Source organism: Eublepharis macularius, chromosome 8 (assembly GCF_028583425.1).
Source record: "Eublepharis macularius isolate TG4126 chromosome 8, MPM_Emac_v1.0, whole genome shotgun sequence".
NCBI lineage: Eukaryota > Metazoa > Chordata > Lepidosauria > Squamata > Eublepharidae > Eublepharis > Eublepharis macularius.
The window spans coordinates 127,187,096-127,205,508 of NC_072797.1; the positions used below are offsets into that span (position 1 = coordinate 127,187,096).

An 18,413-nucleotide genomic window follows, 5' to 3' on the forward strand; every position below is an offset into this window, starting at 1 on the left:
CCTTCGACAATTCTAAACAGGTTTACTTAGAAATAAGTCACATTTTATTCAATGGGGCTTATTCCCAGGAAAGCATTCTTAGGATTACAGCCAAAGAAGAGTAAAGACTCTCTCCCAAGAAAATAATAAAGTGAAAAGAGACAGAATGTTCCTTCTCCCTTTCAACAACTAAAGTAGGGGCAGGACAATTAGTTGATGCAATTAAGTGACACATTGTAACTTGTGGCACAGATGAATGATGGTATCTTTAGCTGTTCTACTGACTTCATCACAAGAGAAATTCCTCTCTCTTTTCTTTCATCCCACTAACATGGTTTCTCTTTCCCTGCCAGTGCTTTTAATTTGCTTTTTACTTCCCTCTGCCTCTTTCCACCATTCCCTAACTGCTAGCTAAAATCTAGCCTGCATTGCCACGGATCTTTATATGGAAGAACTTTAGACCACGTTGCCATAGCAATTTGTGCAAAAAGAATGCAGACTCTTACCAATATACCAGTAAATGAACAGCTCCAAACCAGGTATCATTTCTAGTTGAGCTTTCTGGATATAGTAGAGTACATGAACAGTCCCTCCGAAATTGTCTGAATTGTGATAAATTATTTTTAAAGTGAAGCCGTACCAGAAAGGCTAACTGAGCTAATGTGGCATAAGTATTCATCAGCAAAAGCTGATCTTAAATGTATGTGATGGGCACTAAACACAGAGAAGATACAGCTCTGCCACTTGTCATGAAACGCTAACTCCATTTTCCTCCCCACACTACTGGAATTATCCAGGATGCCTGCCAAATTCATTAGCGTTATACTATAGTATGCTAGTGGAGATGGTGAGCCATATTATGGGTCCCATACTCTGTGGGATAAGAATAATAAAGACCCTAAATGACATGTGTCTCTGTCTGACCCTATCATGAGTAGGTCATTGTCACAAATGCATACAGGAGAGCCATGGGGTGATCATGCATGCTTTACTTTTAGAAACTTGTGCAGCAGGTCATAGTAATGAAAAGTTCCTGAATTAATCAAGCTGTTGTAAAATCTTGGATGGCGACTAGGAAAACCTGAGCTCAAATCCCTACTCAGCTATATACCTACCTGGGTGGCCTTGGGAAAAATGTCTCTGCTCAGCATACCTCATGGTGTGTTGTGAGGATAACATGGGATAACCCCACAGATGCCCAGCTTGGAGGAAGGGCAGGCTGCAAGCATTCTATCTAATAAGACAGCCATCCTAGTGATTAGCACCCTGGAAGTGAGGAGAGAGGCCCAGGTGCCAAGGCTTAAGGCTGTCTGGGAGACATCAATGTCCCTCAGGCTGGGAAGCCTTTATTTCTAATCCCAGAGGTGTGACGCTGCAAGGTTAGTGCTGCAAGGTGGGCAACTTCACTCAGCTCACCACCACCTGTTGGTTATCCCAAACTTTGCAAGGATGCATTCCTTTGCTGCCCGCTCACCAGCTTTCTCTGTAGCCACTCCAGCCCTGCAAAACAACCAGCAATGAGCCTTTTAAAAAAAAACAATGTCATAAAGGCTCTAAGACAGAATATCGCTAAGAAACCCCTACCCCTAAAACCAGCAGACTGTGGAAGCCATCAGGAAGACTCGGGGGACTTTTAGGTATGAGAAGGAGACGCTTTCTGTACATGTACAGGAAGCTCTTTGGCAGTTCCTTCCCTACTGTTGCTGAAAAAGTCTTGAAGAGAAAATGTTTTCTGTGCGCTCAGAGGCACTTTTTTGACTTATTATTGTCCCTTCTCTGCCATTGAAAGGATGGATAAGCCTTGAAGGGAAAATGCTTCTGTTCCTTCCCCAAATGCTTTCTGTACATTTAGAGGAGCAGAAAACTCTTTCTTTTTCTTTCTTTCTTTCTCTTTCACCCACCCCTCAGACCTATATGTCTTAGCTCAAGATGGGTAGCCGTGTTTGCCTGTCTGTAGCAGTAGAAAAGAGCAAGAGTGCAGTAGCACCTATAAGACTAACAAAATCTGCGCTAGGGTATGAGCTTTTGTGAGTCTCTGCTGAAGGGAGCTGTGACTCACGACAGCTCATACCCTACCACCAATTTTTGTAAGTCTTATAGGTGCTACTGCACTCTTGCTCTTTTCTACTGTCCCTTCTCCATCACTGAAAGGATGGTAAGTCTTGAAGGGGAAATGCTTTCTGTTCGTTCCTTCGTTCTGTACATTTATGGGAGCGGAAAACACTCATCCTTTCTTCTTTTTCTTTCTTTTCTACTCCTCTGACCCACTGGTCTTCAGTAGCGTTTATCAAACCTGACCAGGAATACGAGGAGGAAGAATCAAAACTTGGCTAAAATGCGTCCATAAGCCGTGTTTGCCGTTCACTGAAGGGATGGATAAGCGCTGAGGGGAAGAAATGCGTTCGGCGCACGGGCGAGCCCTGACTCACCGGGGCTCACCTCAAAATAAAGCGTGTGTGTTAATCTTGAAGACTCTCGTTTGGGGCTTTTTTTTCCTTCTTGGGCTTCGCTGTGACCCAAGACGGGGCCGGCCTGCGGAGAAGGCGCGAGGGAAGGCCCCGGCGCCGCCCCCTCCTCCGCGGGCTTCCCGCCCCCCCCTCAGGTGCGCCCGGGCGCTGCCCGCTGGCTGCGGCGGCGCCCGAGGGAAGGCGCGGCGTTGGGGGCGGGGGAGGAGGGCGCGCGAAGGAGAGCAACAGCGACGGCTCGCGGCGGCCTCGCGGGCTCCTCCTCGCTGGCGTCAGCGCCGGGCGCGAACCGCCAGCCAGCTGCTTTGCTGACGTCACGGCCCATCCCTGGTTTCTCTCTCCCCCCCCACCCCCACGTGTTGGAGAGAGCGTAAAGTTTGTTGTTTTCCCCGTCGCCAGGGCGACGGCATCGCAAGCCCCCGCGGTGGGCGGGGCTCCCCGGGAGGTGGGGCGGGGATGAAGGTTATAAGTAAGGAGGCGTCGGGCGCGCGGCTTGACAGTTTGCGGAGGGCGAGGACGGGGCTTGAGCGGCGGCGGCGGCGCGGGCGCCCCCACCCCCGGATCCGAGAAGGAAGGGGGGGCTGGGGAAAGGAAGGAAAGAGAAAGAAAGAAAAAAAAAAAAGGCCGAGAGCACGTGCACGCGGCCGCGCCTGAAAACGAGCCCCGCCCGCGAAGGGACGCGCGGCGGCTGCAGGAGACTCCCCAGGACTCCCCCGATGGCAGCGGCGCGCGCAGGGAATCCCCGGGAATCGTCTCGCGCCGTCCAGCTGCCTTGCTGCGGAGCGGCTCGCGCTGCTGCTGCCCCGCGGCGCCGCAGCTGCTGCTAGGAATCGGGGGGCTGACTCCGGAGGGGCTCCGGGTTGGCTTCCGAAGGACCCTTTCGAGAAAGCGAGCCGCCCGTGACGATATAGACTTTTCCCTCCCTCCCCGCTTTGCTTTGACTCGTGATTGCTGCCTCCTCCGCGCCCTTCCGACGACCAAGCACCCCGCGCCCGCGAATGAGGTGGGTGGCGTTCCTCCTTCTCCGAAGACCCCGGGAGCCTGGTGTTTAAACCTCTTTATTTTCGCCGGCTCGGATGGAGAACTGTCCGGCGGCGCGGATGAATGAAAGGCTTGCTTTGACTCTCCTCCTCTGACATTTTTGCAGGCGGCCGCCCCCCGGCGAGGTGGACATGGCTCTCAGCGGCACGCTGCTCCCATCCATCGCCACCTTCGCAGCCAGCACGGCCGGCAGGGAAAAAGCCCTGAGACAAGCAGGTGCCAGCAACGTGAGTATCTGGATTCTTGAGCCTGGGTCGGGGACGGGGAGGGACGTCGGGCCACTTGGGGTGCCCCGGGTCAGCCCTGGCATCTCTTGAACCCAGAGCTCAGCCCCAGAGGCTTTTCAGTGCAATCCTAAGAAGAGTTACTCTGGTCTAAAGCCATTGAAATCAAGAGGCTTAAAATTGAGTAACTCTTCTTAAGCTTGCTCTTTTCTGAGCAGGTTCACAATGCTGGGCAGACTGCTATAAAGGACATAAATTTTAAATCCAGAGGAGTTAGCCGTGTTAGTCTGTAGTAGCAAAATCGAAAAGAGTCCAGTAGCACCTTTAAGACTAACCGACTTTATTGTAGCAGAAGCTTTCCAGAATCACAGTTCTCTTCGTCAGATGCGTGGATCGGACGAAGAGAACTGAGTTGGTTAGTCTTAAAGGTGCTACTGCACTCTTTTTGATAAATTTTTAAAAATTTCTCAGCACCATATAGTACGTTCGTATCCCATCTTTCCTCCCAGACTCTCAGGGCAGAATACAGTTTGCCCTTCCTTTTTGGGGACCTTTACAACGATCCTGTGAGGTTGGTGAGGATGAGGGTGTGTAATTGGCTGAAGGCTGCCCAGTGAGCTAGATGAGGGGGTATCCGAACCTGGCTCTCCCAGGCGTCTGATACTCTAACCACTGTGCCATGCTGGCTCCAGTCACAGAGTTCCTCTCCCCAATCCAAATTAGAGGGTACCTCTGCTGAATAGACTTTAAACCTCAGAATCAGTCTTCTAAAAATTAAATTTTTGCCATTACTCAGTTGGGAGGTAGGGGACAGGGCAGTTACCTGAAGTTTAACACAAGGGGGATACGGACGAACTAGAACTGAAGGCATTCCCACATTACTATTGAATGTGACAAGTGACCTGAACAGCAACGAGACACCTCAAAGGTAGTCTTCCTATGCGCTTTTAAGTACTGTTTATTTGGAGAGAGGGGCTTAAGGGCATTCAGGAGGGCCACGCTACCCCATTCGTCATGCATCTCAAGGGGTGACTTTACATACACGTTTTGCAAAGTAAACTGTATGCAGTTGCAGGACTAATCACTCCGAATCAAGAACACTTCTGTTTTCTTTCTCACGCACTCACTAATTGTCCCCCTGCCCCATTTTGGACCTCGGACCCTCACATTGAGTGGACTGGGCGGGGAAGGGATTCAGGAGCCCCTCTGCATGGGTGTAGCCGCTGCCTGGCGTTGAGACAGCACTCTTAACGTGGGACTTCAAAGGGGGGGGGCAGTGATGGAAAGAGACCTGCTGTTCCAGGAGTTAATATGATGCAGTAAATAAGAAGCTGAAATATGCGGCGTATCATGAATCTAAATCATGGGCGTTGATGTGTATGTTTAATACATGGGCAGCCTTTGGAAATATGCACACCTACTCGTGCTTAGGTTAGCTTTTGATTCTATCGTCTGAAGCTGATGGCTTGCACTCACAGCTGCTATTGTATAATACATGCTGCTTTGCAAAACGCCTACGTATGCCTGATATCAAATGAGGCATTAAAATTGTATATGCAGCTATTTCAAAACCGATTTATTTGTATTACTCTCTACGCGCTGTATAAAGCGTCTCTTTTTCCATCATATATATTCATTATGTCCCAGGGGGACCCACAACACGACTTTAATAAATACCCAAATGTGACTCTTTTATAGGAGTGTACATTAAGCTATTCCGCTAATAATTGGTTTTATAACCCAGCAACCAGATTGCAAAACTGCAGCTTTCAATTCATCTGCAAATCTTGTGACGAGACACACTTCATCAGGCATTCAAAGACTTGTAGTTTAAAAGCCAAAAGATCACTGATCCCTCACAGTTCACTTTTCAGCGCGAAAAATCACCGCAATCGTTTAAACCCATAAGTTGTTAATACCACAGAGTGCCCCTTAAAAATTGTGCAATGTAAGATGGAGGAAGGAAATGAACTGCTCGAATTTTCTGTAATGTGTCATAGTGTGAAATTTGCTTGTAGCTTGCTCCCAAAAGTTACAAATTCCAGAAGTTAAAAAGAGCCCCCGTTTTTTTTTTCAAATGTTACTCTTTAGCCAGTATTTCCCAAAATAGGAAGAATAAATAGAGGCTTCTCTCGCAGTTTTGATGGGTTAGTGACACGGTCTTGGGATTTAGCCGGCAATTTCACTGAGCTGGGCAACCACTGGTTTGCATAGGCCTTCATTTTAACTAGTGGAATATTGTCCCTGGTACCGTGTGGCACTGGTAGCTAAAGAGTAGGTTTGTAAGAATGGCTGCTAACTTCTGTTGCTGCTTTCAGTGGTGGTCTGTATCTCTTACAAGCTCCAGGGTTTCTGATGGGCCTTTCTTGCCTGTGAAAGTGCTCTGTAAAACTTGAAAGCTTATTACAGTTCATTCTTGCAAACTCCTGTTTATTAAAAGACCTCTTTCCTGACCCCGTTCCCACCCTTTGCTGCCAACAGAAGTGGAAAGAGGAGCTGTCTCACCTCAAGCGCCTACCCCCCGTGCTGACAACACGGCATTACGACCTCTCAGCTGAGCTGGAAACCACCAACGGGATTGGCAGTGGGGCTATGTCCAGGAGAGAGACCGAGGAGCTGAACGAGCTGCTGGACTTTGACTTCATCCTCTCCAACTCCCTGATGCCCCAGGAACAACCTGCCGCCGCCATCGTGAGCACTGCTCCTGGCTCCTCGGCCTCCAGCAACAGCTGCCCGTTGGTGACCACCTGCGACTTCACCTACCAACTGCAAAGGGGAGATCACCCGGGAGGAGGCAGTGGCAGTATGCTGTACAGCAGGGAACAGGCCCCAGCTGCCCCGTTCAACCTGGCCGACATCAATGACGTGTCCCCCTCGGGCGGATTTGTGGCCGAGCTGATGAGGCCAGATCTGGACCCAGTCTATATGCAGCAGCAGCCACCGCCCCCCTCGCTCAGCAGCTTGCACGGGAAGTTTGTGGTGAAAGCCACCGTGAACATGGGGGAATACAATAACCACATCAGTGTTAGCAGCAAGAACCCGGCTGCTGCGGTGTCCCCTTGTGCGGATGGACCCGTGCCCCCTCTTTACAACCACGTGCCCAGGATGTGCCCAAAAATCAAGCAGGAGGCCGCCCCGTCTTGCACCCTAGGCCAGTCCCATGGGAATACCCAGAGAGCTCAGCCGCCGCACGAGTTCCCCCTGGGGCGGCCACTGCCTACCAGGACTAACCCCCCCTTGACTCCAGAGGAGATGATGAACTCCAGAGACTGCCATCCCTCCCACCCAAGTCTGCCAATTCCTCCACCGGGCTACCACCCCGCCCCGGGCTACCCTCCTTTCCTTCCGGAGCAGATGCCCCCGAGTGCCCTCCAGTATCAAGGTCAGTCTTACTATCTAAATGTTTTTGGAGAGCCTGTAAGTGTGCCTCGCTCGGTGCAAGGGACGATGCTGACTCCGCCCTCTTCACCTCTAGAGCTGATCCCTTCCGGGAGCTGCCTGGCAGAAGAGACCAAGCCAAAGAGAGGACGGCGGTCGTGGCCCAGGAAAAGAACGGCAACGCACACGTGTGACTACGCAGGCTGCGGTAAAACGTACACAAAGAGTTCACACCTCAAAGCGCACCTTCGGACCCACACAGGTAAGGCCCCTTCAGTTAAAACTTTTGACACGGCTGCTGGAACTACGTAACTCTCGTAACTAAACTTGTACCTGTAGCTATATTACTCTATTGTTGAAAGGGCTGTGGGCCACTTAATAAATATGATGAGACTAGGATCTCAGGCTGTCAAAAACAGTTAATGTCTAATGCCAGATTTGTCATGTTAGCCTGACATCTGATTAAGCAGGCGCTGTGACTATTTCCAACACTGGCATATGTTGGTGGAGACATTCAGTAGTACTTTGTAGAGCAGAAATTTTAGAAGCATCGTTGTCCACAGTGTGTCAACCAATCCCACTCCATTCACACAGGTCTTTCATGTTTGGGGTTCAGAAAACTAGTAAATCCTGTTTGATGAAATATGACAGTGGAGCAGAAGAAAAGAAACGTAACCATCACAGGCAAAAATGCTTCTGTCAAATCTGTTTTGAAGACGAGAGACAGTATTTTAAGAGAACTGAGTGTCATTTAAGAGAGACGTTGCTTTTCAGAATGCACACAGATATATTCTGTCCTGTTGGCATTGCTGGTTAAACAGGTTTGTGGGATTTTTAAATAAAGCCCGACAAACCTGTTTGCCAAAGGTGAAAGTGGGTTGAGTGTACACACCCTGAACAGCAATCCCTCTTCCATGCTTTATTCTGCTCCTGGGAAATCATATTGCTTGTGTCCAGTTTTAAAAATTCACTCTCAGTCCCTGTGTACTCTTGTAGTATTCGATTCAGACATGACTGCATTAGCACAGATTAAGAGAGAGAGAGAGAGAAAAGAATATCACTCCATTCAAGCATATTGTTAAATAATTAACTCTAGGCGAGATCAGAGGTTAAATATAAAAAGAATTATGACCTTGCTTACAGATTGAAGGCGTTAGTAAAAATGGTTCTCGGTAACTCAGTTACAGCAGAGAAATTGTTTTGCAGACACACAAGCTATATACTTCTCTGGCTATGGCTGTATGGCTAGTTAATTACAAGGTAGATGAACGTCCAGAGTGAATTAAGCATGTTTACCCTGATAGCACTGTCATAGGGTTTTTTTCCCCTACTGGATCTTGCAAAATACCTGTAATTCATTTATTTGGATTGTTGACTTTGTTGTTGTTTCTGGTTTAAGATCTTGGTCTCTTCTTGATTCGTTCTAAATCAACAAACACTAGCTGACTGGCTATGATCTTGGACACCAATGATTAATTTGAGACTGTTTTTACTGGAGGTGGAAGCAGCACGTCCCCCAAACAAATCGTTTCATTTAATTTCTTCTTAATCCTGTTGTATAAAAGTGGCTGCCAGTCAGCAACTGACTTGGTTAATTAACTTTGGGAAAGATCCCGTTCTAGATGTTCAAGCCAGCCATATAAAACAATAAAAATAACCAACTGACTTGGTCTTTGCTGCTGAACTTTATATATCGATCTACCTAGCAAATAACATTGTATTGATCAAAGATTTGTTACTGTGCGTTGTAACTCTGTCAGTCAGTACTTTGACATGGAAATAAGTTCCTTTCTTTCCCATGGGACTGACTTTCACGTGCATGTTTTTAGGATTGCATTGTTTTTATACTTGCCATTAAAAAGCTTGTGAGACAAATTTACAAAAGCCAGAAAAAAGAAAAAATTTAGACAGGCTGTTACGATTTTTAAAAAAAATATAGAAAGGTTCCCCTTATCAGTAAGCCCAGATGAAAACAGTGAAATTTACTTCTAAAACAAACATGCTTAGGATTTCACTGCCAGTTCAGTGGGATATTTATTAGGGTATCGAGAAAAGAGTTATGACACTGGAATAGGTAAGATTAGGTGAAAAATAAAACTTCCGTGTCTCTGATGAAGACCATAAAAGAAGAGACATCTTTGTTGTAAAACTTCATGGATGTCTCATCGATTTCAGTGGTTTTATTTAATTCATCAGCTGTAATGCCGACACGACTACTAAACTTGCTGGTAATATATAACCAACCACATCTTAGATTTCTCACTAGCCAAATCGATGCAGATTATGTGGGCACTGTAGTTAGAATTCTTACATACAATATTAATTCTAGATGGATACAAGGGAAAAGTCAAAAGAAGAAGTGTATCGCAACTTATGATAGCTGCCATGCACTGATGCACGTTTATACTGCTAGTTATTCCGATTGGAGTCCATGCAGGTTGGAGATAGACAACATTTTGAAACTGAGGGTAACATAGAGGAGAGTGACGTTGTTGCCTGTAATAAGCCTTGAAAATAAGCCTACTACTTGACCACAAAGGTTCCTCCCCCCCCAGCCCACCTGCAAAACACATTAGTCATTGGTGGCCTGAAAGGGGGAGGGTGGATTATAAAGCTGCCCTGCTCAAGGCAATTCTTCTTAACCATCAGCAACTAAAAGCAGCTATATTATTTACAAGATTGAGGTGCAAGCTAGTTTCTTTTGTCCACTGTCTCTGATTGCACACGTTTTACGGGGTTTTGAAAAAAAAGACACCAAACAAATGAACGGATATGATTGTGGCATAGGTGTGCAACAATTCTTTTCTCCACCATGTTCTGAAACAGAATTGCCCCTCTCTGACCCTAAAACTCAGCGAGAGGGACGACACATTTTAAAACAATTTTTCAACCAATAGCTGTGTGCATCCAACATTTTAGAACATAGAGATAATGCATAATAGAAGTCTATCACTGCAGAAGTTTGTCATGGTTTCAGGTTTTCACTTTGTTGGGCGTATGACCACGTGTGCCTCCAGTATCTCTGCAAATCAGAGAAGTAACCAATATGCTTCTTTATTTCTGAAGGTGAGAAGCCCTATCATTGTGACTGGGAGGGATGTGGCTGGAAATTTGCCCGCTCCGATGAACTCACTCGTCACTACAGAAAACATACGGGCCACCGCCCATTCCAGTGCCAGAGGTGTGACCGTGCATTTTCCAGGTCTGACCACCTCGCCTTACATATGAAGAGACACTTCTAAAGGGATACAGCACACTCTCCTTTTACTGCCACAAGAGATTCAGTATTCGACAGCGCAAAAGACTGTCTTCCACAAAAGGAAGGGAGAAACTCCACTTCAGAGCACTACAAAGAATCCCAGAAAAAGTCTTCCAAAACAGTGTGGAAATTAATGGATAATTAAAACTTTGTGGAACTGGAAAAAAATAGGGGCAATGACTGGATCTTGAATCATCATTCCATTTTTTTTAAAAAAAAATCTGACTTGAATCTTTCGGGACTGCAGAACGCCAAGGATCGACTGGACATCAAGGATATCAGGGTTAAAATGAGCTGTTGGGGAGTGGAGAACGGGAGATTACATAGGGGGCCTGGGGAGGGGGGGTGAAGACAGATGTAATAATTGTAGAGGCGTGGAGCTATTTTGGAAACTTCTTCAACATGTTCAGTCCAAATGGCCTCTCGCTTTTGTAAGACTGAGCTCAGGGGAAGGGGGCGTGCAAGGCTCTAGCTCTAATGCCCATGTCTTCAGAGACGCCTCCCAGTCTCAGTTTTTTTGAAAAGTTTTGCTAATCTCAACTCTTTTTAAGGAGTAACGATGAACGTAAGTGAATAAACATACGCATTCTGCTTTTAAAGCAGGCAACCACCTTACCTGAAGCATAAGGGAAAGGGCAAAAATGAAGGCTTAACTTTAGCATTGATCGAACGAATAGGCTTGATAGAATGAATGTCTTTCACTCAGATTGTGAGGCCAGGTTGCTGCTACAGGTGAAGAGCTCACTGTGACTTGTCTTTCAATATTACATCTATCTTCACCTTGCATTCCCTTGAGATTTTGTTCCAATGCAATATTGTAAATGCATTGTATTCTTGGAATTTCCTTTTTCCTAACAAAGCCATTATTAAACTATATCAAACAAGGAAAAAAGAAATTCAGGTACAAAGTTGTGGTTCAAAGCCTGTTTTCGTGGTGCTGAATGACTTTTGGTTCTAAAGGTACCAAAAAAAAAAAAAAGAAGAAGCCAAAGTTCTCAAACTGCTGCATATTTGACAAGGAAATACGTTTTTGTCTTCCGATCTACAGTTAATGATGACCTAAATCAGGTTAATAAACCTGGTTTATTTGTGTGTGTGTGTCTTTTAATCTTCTATGCAGACAGTCTGTAATGCACTGTGGTTTCAATGTGCAATAATTTGTACAATGGTTTTATTCCCAAATATGCCTTAAGCAGAACAAATGTGTTTTTTCTATATAGTTCTTTACTTTAAAATATGTAATATAAATTTAAGGAGACTTCTATTTTGTATATTTGTAAACTATGACGTGAAAAATGAACATTTTGTCAGAGTTTGTATTTTGCATATTCGTGCTGAAAATAACTTTTAAATAAACCTATTTTATCTGAGTGGCCTTTCCTAGCTTCTTTTCCTGCCCCAGGCTATTCAAAAGCTGTGTGCCTGTTTAGACACAACGTTAGAACTGCTACTTTCTAAAATTATTATAACCAGTATTTTAAAGATCTGGACCCATTTAATATGATGCATGTTTACATAGGTACAAGTCCCATAGAATTCAGTGGGACTTATTCCCAAATAAATAAGGCTACAACCCTAAGCATGCTATCCAGGAAATAACGCTGAAATTGTCAAATTAATAAGCATAACATGATCAGTTTAAACATGGGTAGCTAGTATTGGTACACAGTTGGGAGAGGAATAAATAATTCAGATGTTAATACATAGGAGCACTTTCCTTTAAGTTCTGTGTGTTCCAGACAAATCAGTAATGAAGACGAAAACGATTGTGAAATGAAAACCAAGGCCTAGCAAAGTTTCCAGTAGTCTAATAAGCCTAGCCAGATGTCTAGGAGCAATTTATAGGCAGTAACTGAAAGCAATGGGTTGTCTTTTGTTTTATGGTTTGTATAACTAGGGATCATAGATGCAGAGGAATTAGCCGTGTTAGTCTGTAGTAGCAAAATCAAAAAGAGTCCAGTAGCACCTTTAAGACTAACCAACTTTATTGTAGAATAAGCTTTCGAGAATCACAGTTCTCTTCGTCAGATGCAATAAAGTTGGTTAGTCTTAAAGGTGCTACTGGACTCTTTTTGATAACTAGGGATGAAATTGACAATAACTTTCGAGAGCTGAAAGTTATGCACTGAAAAATCTCTAAAATCCTTAAACTGTACTACAGACTATGCAAAAGCAATTGAAGAGTTGCATATAAACTATCGTGTATAGATGTCAGCGACTATTTTTCTCCATTTGGCAATCCCTTTAAATTAATCTAGATAACTAGCCACACCTCTGAAGGTGGAATAAGACATATTCACCATGAGTTAGTGGGAAGTTTTTGGCTGAAAAGAAATTGGCCAACAGTCTTTCGTAGTATGCTGTTAATATTACTGCTATTTAGCAATTTGTTTTGATTGTTCGAATGCTTAAAGCTTACAACACTCCCATAAGAGATTAGTATTTAACCTCCCATCTTGTGAGGAAAACTATCAAGGTTTGTGCAGACTGCTTTCCCCAATTTGAGTCACCTTGAAAGTATGTATTGGTTATACCAGTATAGTTTCTCCCATTGTGGCAAGAGAAGCTTCAGGTAGGCAAATCAGATTAAGGAGGGAGAAGATTAGCTCTCTCATTGTGACCCTGATCAAATCAGCCCCTCTTTATTCTTTCAAGGGGATCTAATCACAGATGACCTGCACAGAGAGCTAGGAGTGTCAGAAGAATGGTTGGAACCAGAGGTTTCACAGCTCTCAGTCACCATAGTATAATAGCTCTCAAAGAAGACAATGCAAAATTAAGTGATTGCCATTTTGTTTTGTGCAGGATCAGGCCTACATATTTCCATAAAAAAGCTTGTTCAAATAAGCCAAAGGCTTCTTTCTTCCTAGTTTGCATCGAAGGAAACGTTTTAGTAAGAAGCGAATAGGTTATTTCATTGCTGCTGACAAAACAAGATGCAGTACCAAGTCTGTCTTGGTAATGCTGTTTAGTTGGACTCATTTTGTTTTATTGGTATCTGATATACTTGGCCAAGTTTCACCGCAGGAGTCCTGTTAAACGCATTTTAAACCATTCCAAAATTAATTTAAAAGGGTATCTTTGCTAGCTTGACTAGATAACTCACGGGCATTTGCAGGCCTGCATTTTAAAAACAAATTAAATAGCTTGATGCTCTGGCGAAATCAGTGCTCTTTTAAGATTAGGTAGGAGGAAAAAATTATAAAATGTAGGCCTGCATTTGTTTTAATGTTTTCCATCCTGTTTTCCGTGAACTCTGCGCAACATACATTGAATTATTCCAGTTCATCCTACTCCCCCTTTGTGAAGTTGAGATGAGAAAGACTGACCAAAGATCACTCACGCGCTTCATGGGTTGATTGGAGAGTTAAATTGGGAAGTCGTGGGTGCATTTTGGAAGCCACCCTCCCAGCATGCAATGTGGTATAGTGGTTAGAGTGTTGGACCAGGATCTAGAACAAGATGGGTAGCCGTGTTTGTCTGTAGCAGTAGAAAAGCGCCTGTAATACTAACAAAATTTGTGCTGGGGTATGAGCTTTCATGAGCCACAGCTCACTTCTTCAGATATTCTTCAGGTATTTTGCTGCCTTATAGGTGCTATTGGACTCTTGCTCTTTTCTGCTGTGGTCCAGGATCTGAGAAACCCAAGTTCAAATCTATGCACTGCCATGAAAGCTTGCTGAGTGACCTTTGGCCAGTAACAGACACTCATTTTAACCCACCTCCCTGGGCTGTTGTGAAAATAAGACGGCGGAAAGGAGAATGATGTAAACTGTTTAGGGTCCCATTATTTACTTCATTCTGCCTTTCTTCTCCAGGGGGTAAAAACATCTCTGTTCTACTGTTGATGATCTTTCCACTAAGAAATCACCCCTCCCAAAATTCTCAGAACAGACTTGATATTATCTGGATAACCAGATAAGTATATGTGGTGCTTTAAAAGCCTGAAGCATACGGGGATGGGAGAAAGGAACCTAATGTCAGTAAAACCACAACGCAAGATTCTTCACACCATAGCTAAGGGACCTGCTGAGAGTTCTCTTTTTATATTACATCTTACCTCGGGTCTCTGTGATCTGCATCTAGCACTCTGCTGAGCCAAACTGGCTCTCCTTTGGCTGGTATCAGGGAGGTAAGCTTGGCTCTCAAAAAATACGGATACCTCTCAGGGATTCTCTCTCTGCCTCTCAGAGTTTTGCTGTTTGCTCGGGGAGATCAGAATCCTTGATGCCCTCAGCTGCTTCCCTTCCCTTGGCCGGGCCCAAGTGACTCCCCTTTTATCTAAACAACAGTTTGGAGGAATAGGTTAGGCCAGGGGTCATTTCGTAGAAAAAGAGCTGGAGGAACTCATTAGCATAGCTCATTAGCATATGCCACACCCCTTGCCATCACCAGAAGTGTGTCATTAGCATAACTGATCTGCGTATGCCACACCCCCTGACATCACCTATCCTGGCTGTTTTGGAGCCAATCCTGGCCATTCAGGGCCGAAATGGGGCCCAAAATGGCAAAAAGGGACCCAAAATGGTCAGGATCGGGCTGTTGCTGAGTGGGAGAGTGATCCACCACCTGTCAGAGGCCCGATTCGGGCCGTTTTGGCCCCAATCCAGGCAGAAACTGGCCCAAAATGGCCGAGAGTCAGGTGGCCGGGGCCCCCTGACGTGATCTCTTTGGGGAACTGCCGGAACCGCGTTCCTGTGCGTTCCCCCTCGAAATGAGCCCTGGGTTAGGCTGAGAGAGAATGAAGCACCCAAGGACGAAGATTCCAAATGGGTAGCTACATTAAGTCTGTAGTAGCAAAATGAAACAAGAGTCCTGAAAGATTACATTTGGCTAGCCTTTAAGGGATGTCACTGGACTCCTGTTTTATTCTCAAAGATGTGTAATACGCAGAGATTGGAAGTCTGTTATCCTTAGCCTAAATTAGCAACATCAAATAGTGTTTTGTTGTTTTAAAGTAGAAGGCTAGGATGCTCCTTCTGACTTTTCTAAAATCTGAGACCCTGGAGAGCTTCCTTCAGTCACAGTAGACAGTCTATATCTGACCAGTTTCTGTTTACCCTCCATGCATCTGACGAAGAGAACTGTGATTCTCGAAAGCTTATGCTACAATAAAATTGGTTAGTCTTAAAGGTGCTACTAGACTCTTTTTGATTTTAGTAGACAGTAAGCAGGTTGATAAACTGGCGACCTGACCCGCCCCACTCCATCCCCTCTACCCCGCCCCATGCAGCTATTTCTTCCAAAACCAGAAACATTTTCAAATACTTCTATTTGGTGACAGAGCTTCTATATCTCAAAATGGGTTCAAAGAGTGTATATACCCACAGTCATATTTTTAATTTAATTGTAATAGCTGAACTCCAACTGGTAAACGGTTTAAGCATCCCAACTACTGCAAGCAACTTAGGTGGCCACCCAACATACAAAATCGTGCTTCAAACTTCCCCTATCATATAGGAGGATCCAATTTGCTGAAATGCCTTTTAAAAAGACAAGAAAGCTGGTACAACAGCAGGCAACAGATTTAAATAATTCCATAAAAGACTGTAGATGAGAGATGGTCTATTAAAACAAAACTGGATGGAGAAATGGGTTTGAATGCATTGTTGGATGAGACACAGAAAGCTATGGGTTTTTTTGTTGTTGTTGCAAGCAAGAATCCACTTGCTGTTCACTTTAAAAACTTTTTTTTAAAAAAAATCAAAGACAGATGCTTATTAAAGTAAACTATATGCAGGTTATAATCTGGCTCTTGATGTATAAGGTCCTAGCTTTATAATTCTATAGTATTTATAATAGTATTTTTATTGCATTTCCCACAATCTTAAAATAACACTTTGGTCTCCATTGTTGCTGGCTTTTTTCTGTCCCTCTAAAGGCTACTCTTTCCCTCTACTCTTAGAGTGTAACTTAGTTAAAAATGAAACACAGATCCAAGAAGTTCAATATGTTAAGTACTTCACTGTGCCTTTAAACTATTTTTTTTTAAAGCTACTGCATATTTTCTGGATCAATGCCAGCTTCAGAGGGAGACTGTGTTCTTTAGGAGGTTGGGAGGGGGGGAGGTAAAAAAAGGAAGAATAATCGACACAAGCCATTGTAATTTGAAAGGCAGGTGCAGTTAAAAATAACATGCTGTGTTAACCACCTGTTCCATTATATGCAGTAGCTCCTGGAGCTAAGAGAACATCAATAGAGGCAGAGGAACAATAGATCTCCATATGCATCATTTTAAGGAATATGTGGGGGGAGGGGGAGGACAGAAACCCAATTATTTAGTTGCATAGTAACTTCAAAAGGGGGGAGGGGACTCCAGTAGATCTCCAGCTATTAAATGTTGCATAACGAAGGGCCTGGCTCACTTAGGTATGTCATTGCTGGGTTGTTCCCCGATCATTCCATCTGAAGGTACAAAGAGTCTCTTGGGTTGAAATGAACGCTATTTGGCTCGTGTCAGTTATTCCCTTAATGCCGCATACATCCAGGGATGTGAACACACAGCATACCAACCAGACATATTTAAAACCCAGGCACACCTCTGCAAGTCTGCCATCATTTGAGACCGAACGACCAGTACAATCCTAGAACACCTGGGCTTGAGGTTTATACTCTCACAATCAGGGCTTTTTTTCAGCTGGAACATGGTGGAACGGAGTTCAGGCACCTCTTGAAAATGGTCACATGGCTGGTGGCCCCACCCCCTGATCTCCAGACAGAGGGCAGTTTAGATTGCCCTCTGCACCCTCTGTCTGGAGATCAGGGGGCGGGGCCACCAGCCATGTGACCATTTTCACCGAGGGCGATTGAAACTTTAAAAAACTCCCCCTTGTTCCAGATGACCCAAAGTGACGTCATTGTGTGGTCCTGTGCCGGCAACCCACTGAGTTCCACCACCTCTTTTCCCAGAAAAAAAGCCCGGCCATTTCCACACGGTTTTAAAGGGACAGCCCACTCACTGAACACTGGTGGCTTTTCCTCAGGAATCCACGCGGCTCTGTTTGCAAAATGGCTGTGGGCCATTTGGCTTCCATCTTTTCAGCATGCTTTTTTGAGAACACGGAAAGTGCATTCCCAGAAAAGGCACTGAAAAAAGGGAAGCCAAATGGCCCACAGCCATTTTGCAAACAGAACCGTGTGGATTCCTGGTGAAAAGCCACCAGCATTCAGTGAGTGGGCCGTCCCTTTAAGAGGGTGTGGAAACAGCCGAATTTGAACGAATGAATCGATTAGCCATAAGCGTCACAAAATTGCAGAAATCCTGCTAAATGAAATACAATTATATATACAATATAGATTTACCAATACACAGAAAGAGCACAATTAACTTGTTTTATTAATTTAGACCCGTGCTATTGCCCCTGAGGAGAACCTAAACAGCAGGCAATATCCTTCTACTTCCTCCATGCTATCACAAAGGTTAGGGGAGCTATTGGCCCAAGGTCACTCAGCAAGCTTCCGTGGCAGAGCGATGATTTCAATTTGGGTCTCCCAGATCCTCATCCAAGTCTCTAAGCCAACATTTCGAAAATCTTATTTTTCAAACAATGCAGTGGTGACAGAATTTGCTCGATCCCAGGAGAGTGCCCTCAAGTCATAGCTGCCTGATAGCAACCCCTGGCAGGGTTCTCATGGCAAGAGACTAACAGAAGTGGTTTGCCAATTACTAACCCAGGCCAACCCTGCTTAGCTTCTGAGATCTGACGAGATCAGGCTCATCTGGGCTTTCCAGGTCAGGGCAGCCAATCCCTGCTAAACAGTAAATAACACTACACATTCCCTCACAGTAAAAAGCCCAAACAGCTTTAATTACTCAGGGCCTGCCCCTTATCCCCCCAAAACAGCATCCTAGGCAAGCACACACCGATTAACCCTAAGTCGAGCCCTGAAACAACACATGGGTAAATCACATGAAAATACAACATTTCTCAGAACAGTGTATTTTATATCGGTGTCATCGTTGGAACTGTTGCCTTGAACCATAAGCCTGCGCATGATATTTTTGCCTGAGCAGGGAAATGTGCTTATTTATTTCATTCCTTTCTTGCCAAAGCAACGTTTATCATC

The 18,413-nt window shown here is 44.8% G+C and overlaps 1 protein-coding gene across 2 annotated transcripts; it reads left to right on the plus strand.

The window, feature by feature from the left end:
- Positions 1 to 2,960: 2,960 nt before the first annotated feature.
- KLF4 (KLF transcription factor 4) lies at positions 2,961 to 11,716 on the plus strand. 2 transcript variants are annotated; one of them, XM_054986909.1, is made up of 5 exons: positions 2,961 to 3,447; positions 3,592 to 3,712; positions 6,191 to 7,091; positions 7,185 to 7,349; positions 10,154 to 11,716. In XM_054986909.1, exons 1-5 carry the CDS (start codon positions 3,443 to 3,445, stop codon positions 10,327 to 10,329), a joined length of 1,368 nt encoding a protein of 455 aa, XP_054842884.1. In that variant the 5' UTR covers positions 2,961 to 3,442; the 3' UTR covers positions 10,330 to 11,716. The 2 variants fall into 2 exon arrangements, with proteins under 2 accessions (XP_054842884.1, XP_054842883.1); XM_054986908.1 differs by having other exon boundaries at positions 6,191 to 7,349.
- Positions 11,717 to 18,413: the final 6,697 nt, after the last annotated feature.

What these genes read in the sequence shown, in the direction of transcription:
- KLF4 (XM_054986908.1), top strand. An exon ending in GACAAGCAGGTGCCAGCAAC is followed by an intron (nt 3,713 to 6,190) that starts GTGAGTATCTGG and finishes TGCTGCCAACAG; the next exon opens with AAGTGGAAAGAGGAGCTGTC. An exon ending in GCACCTTCGGACCCACACAG is followed by an intron (nt 7,350 to 10,153) that starts GTAAGGCCCCTT and finishes TTATTTCTGAAG; the next exon opens with GTGAGAAGCCCTATCATTGT.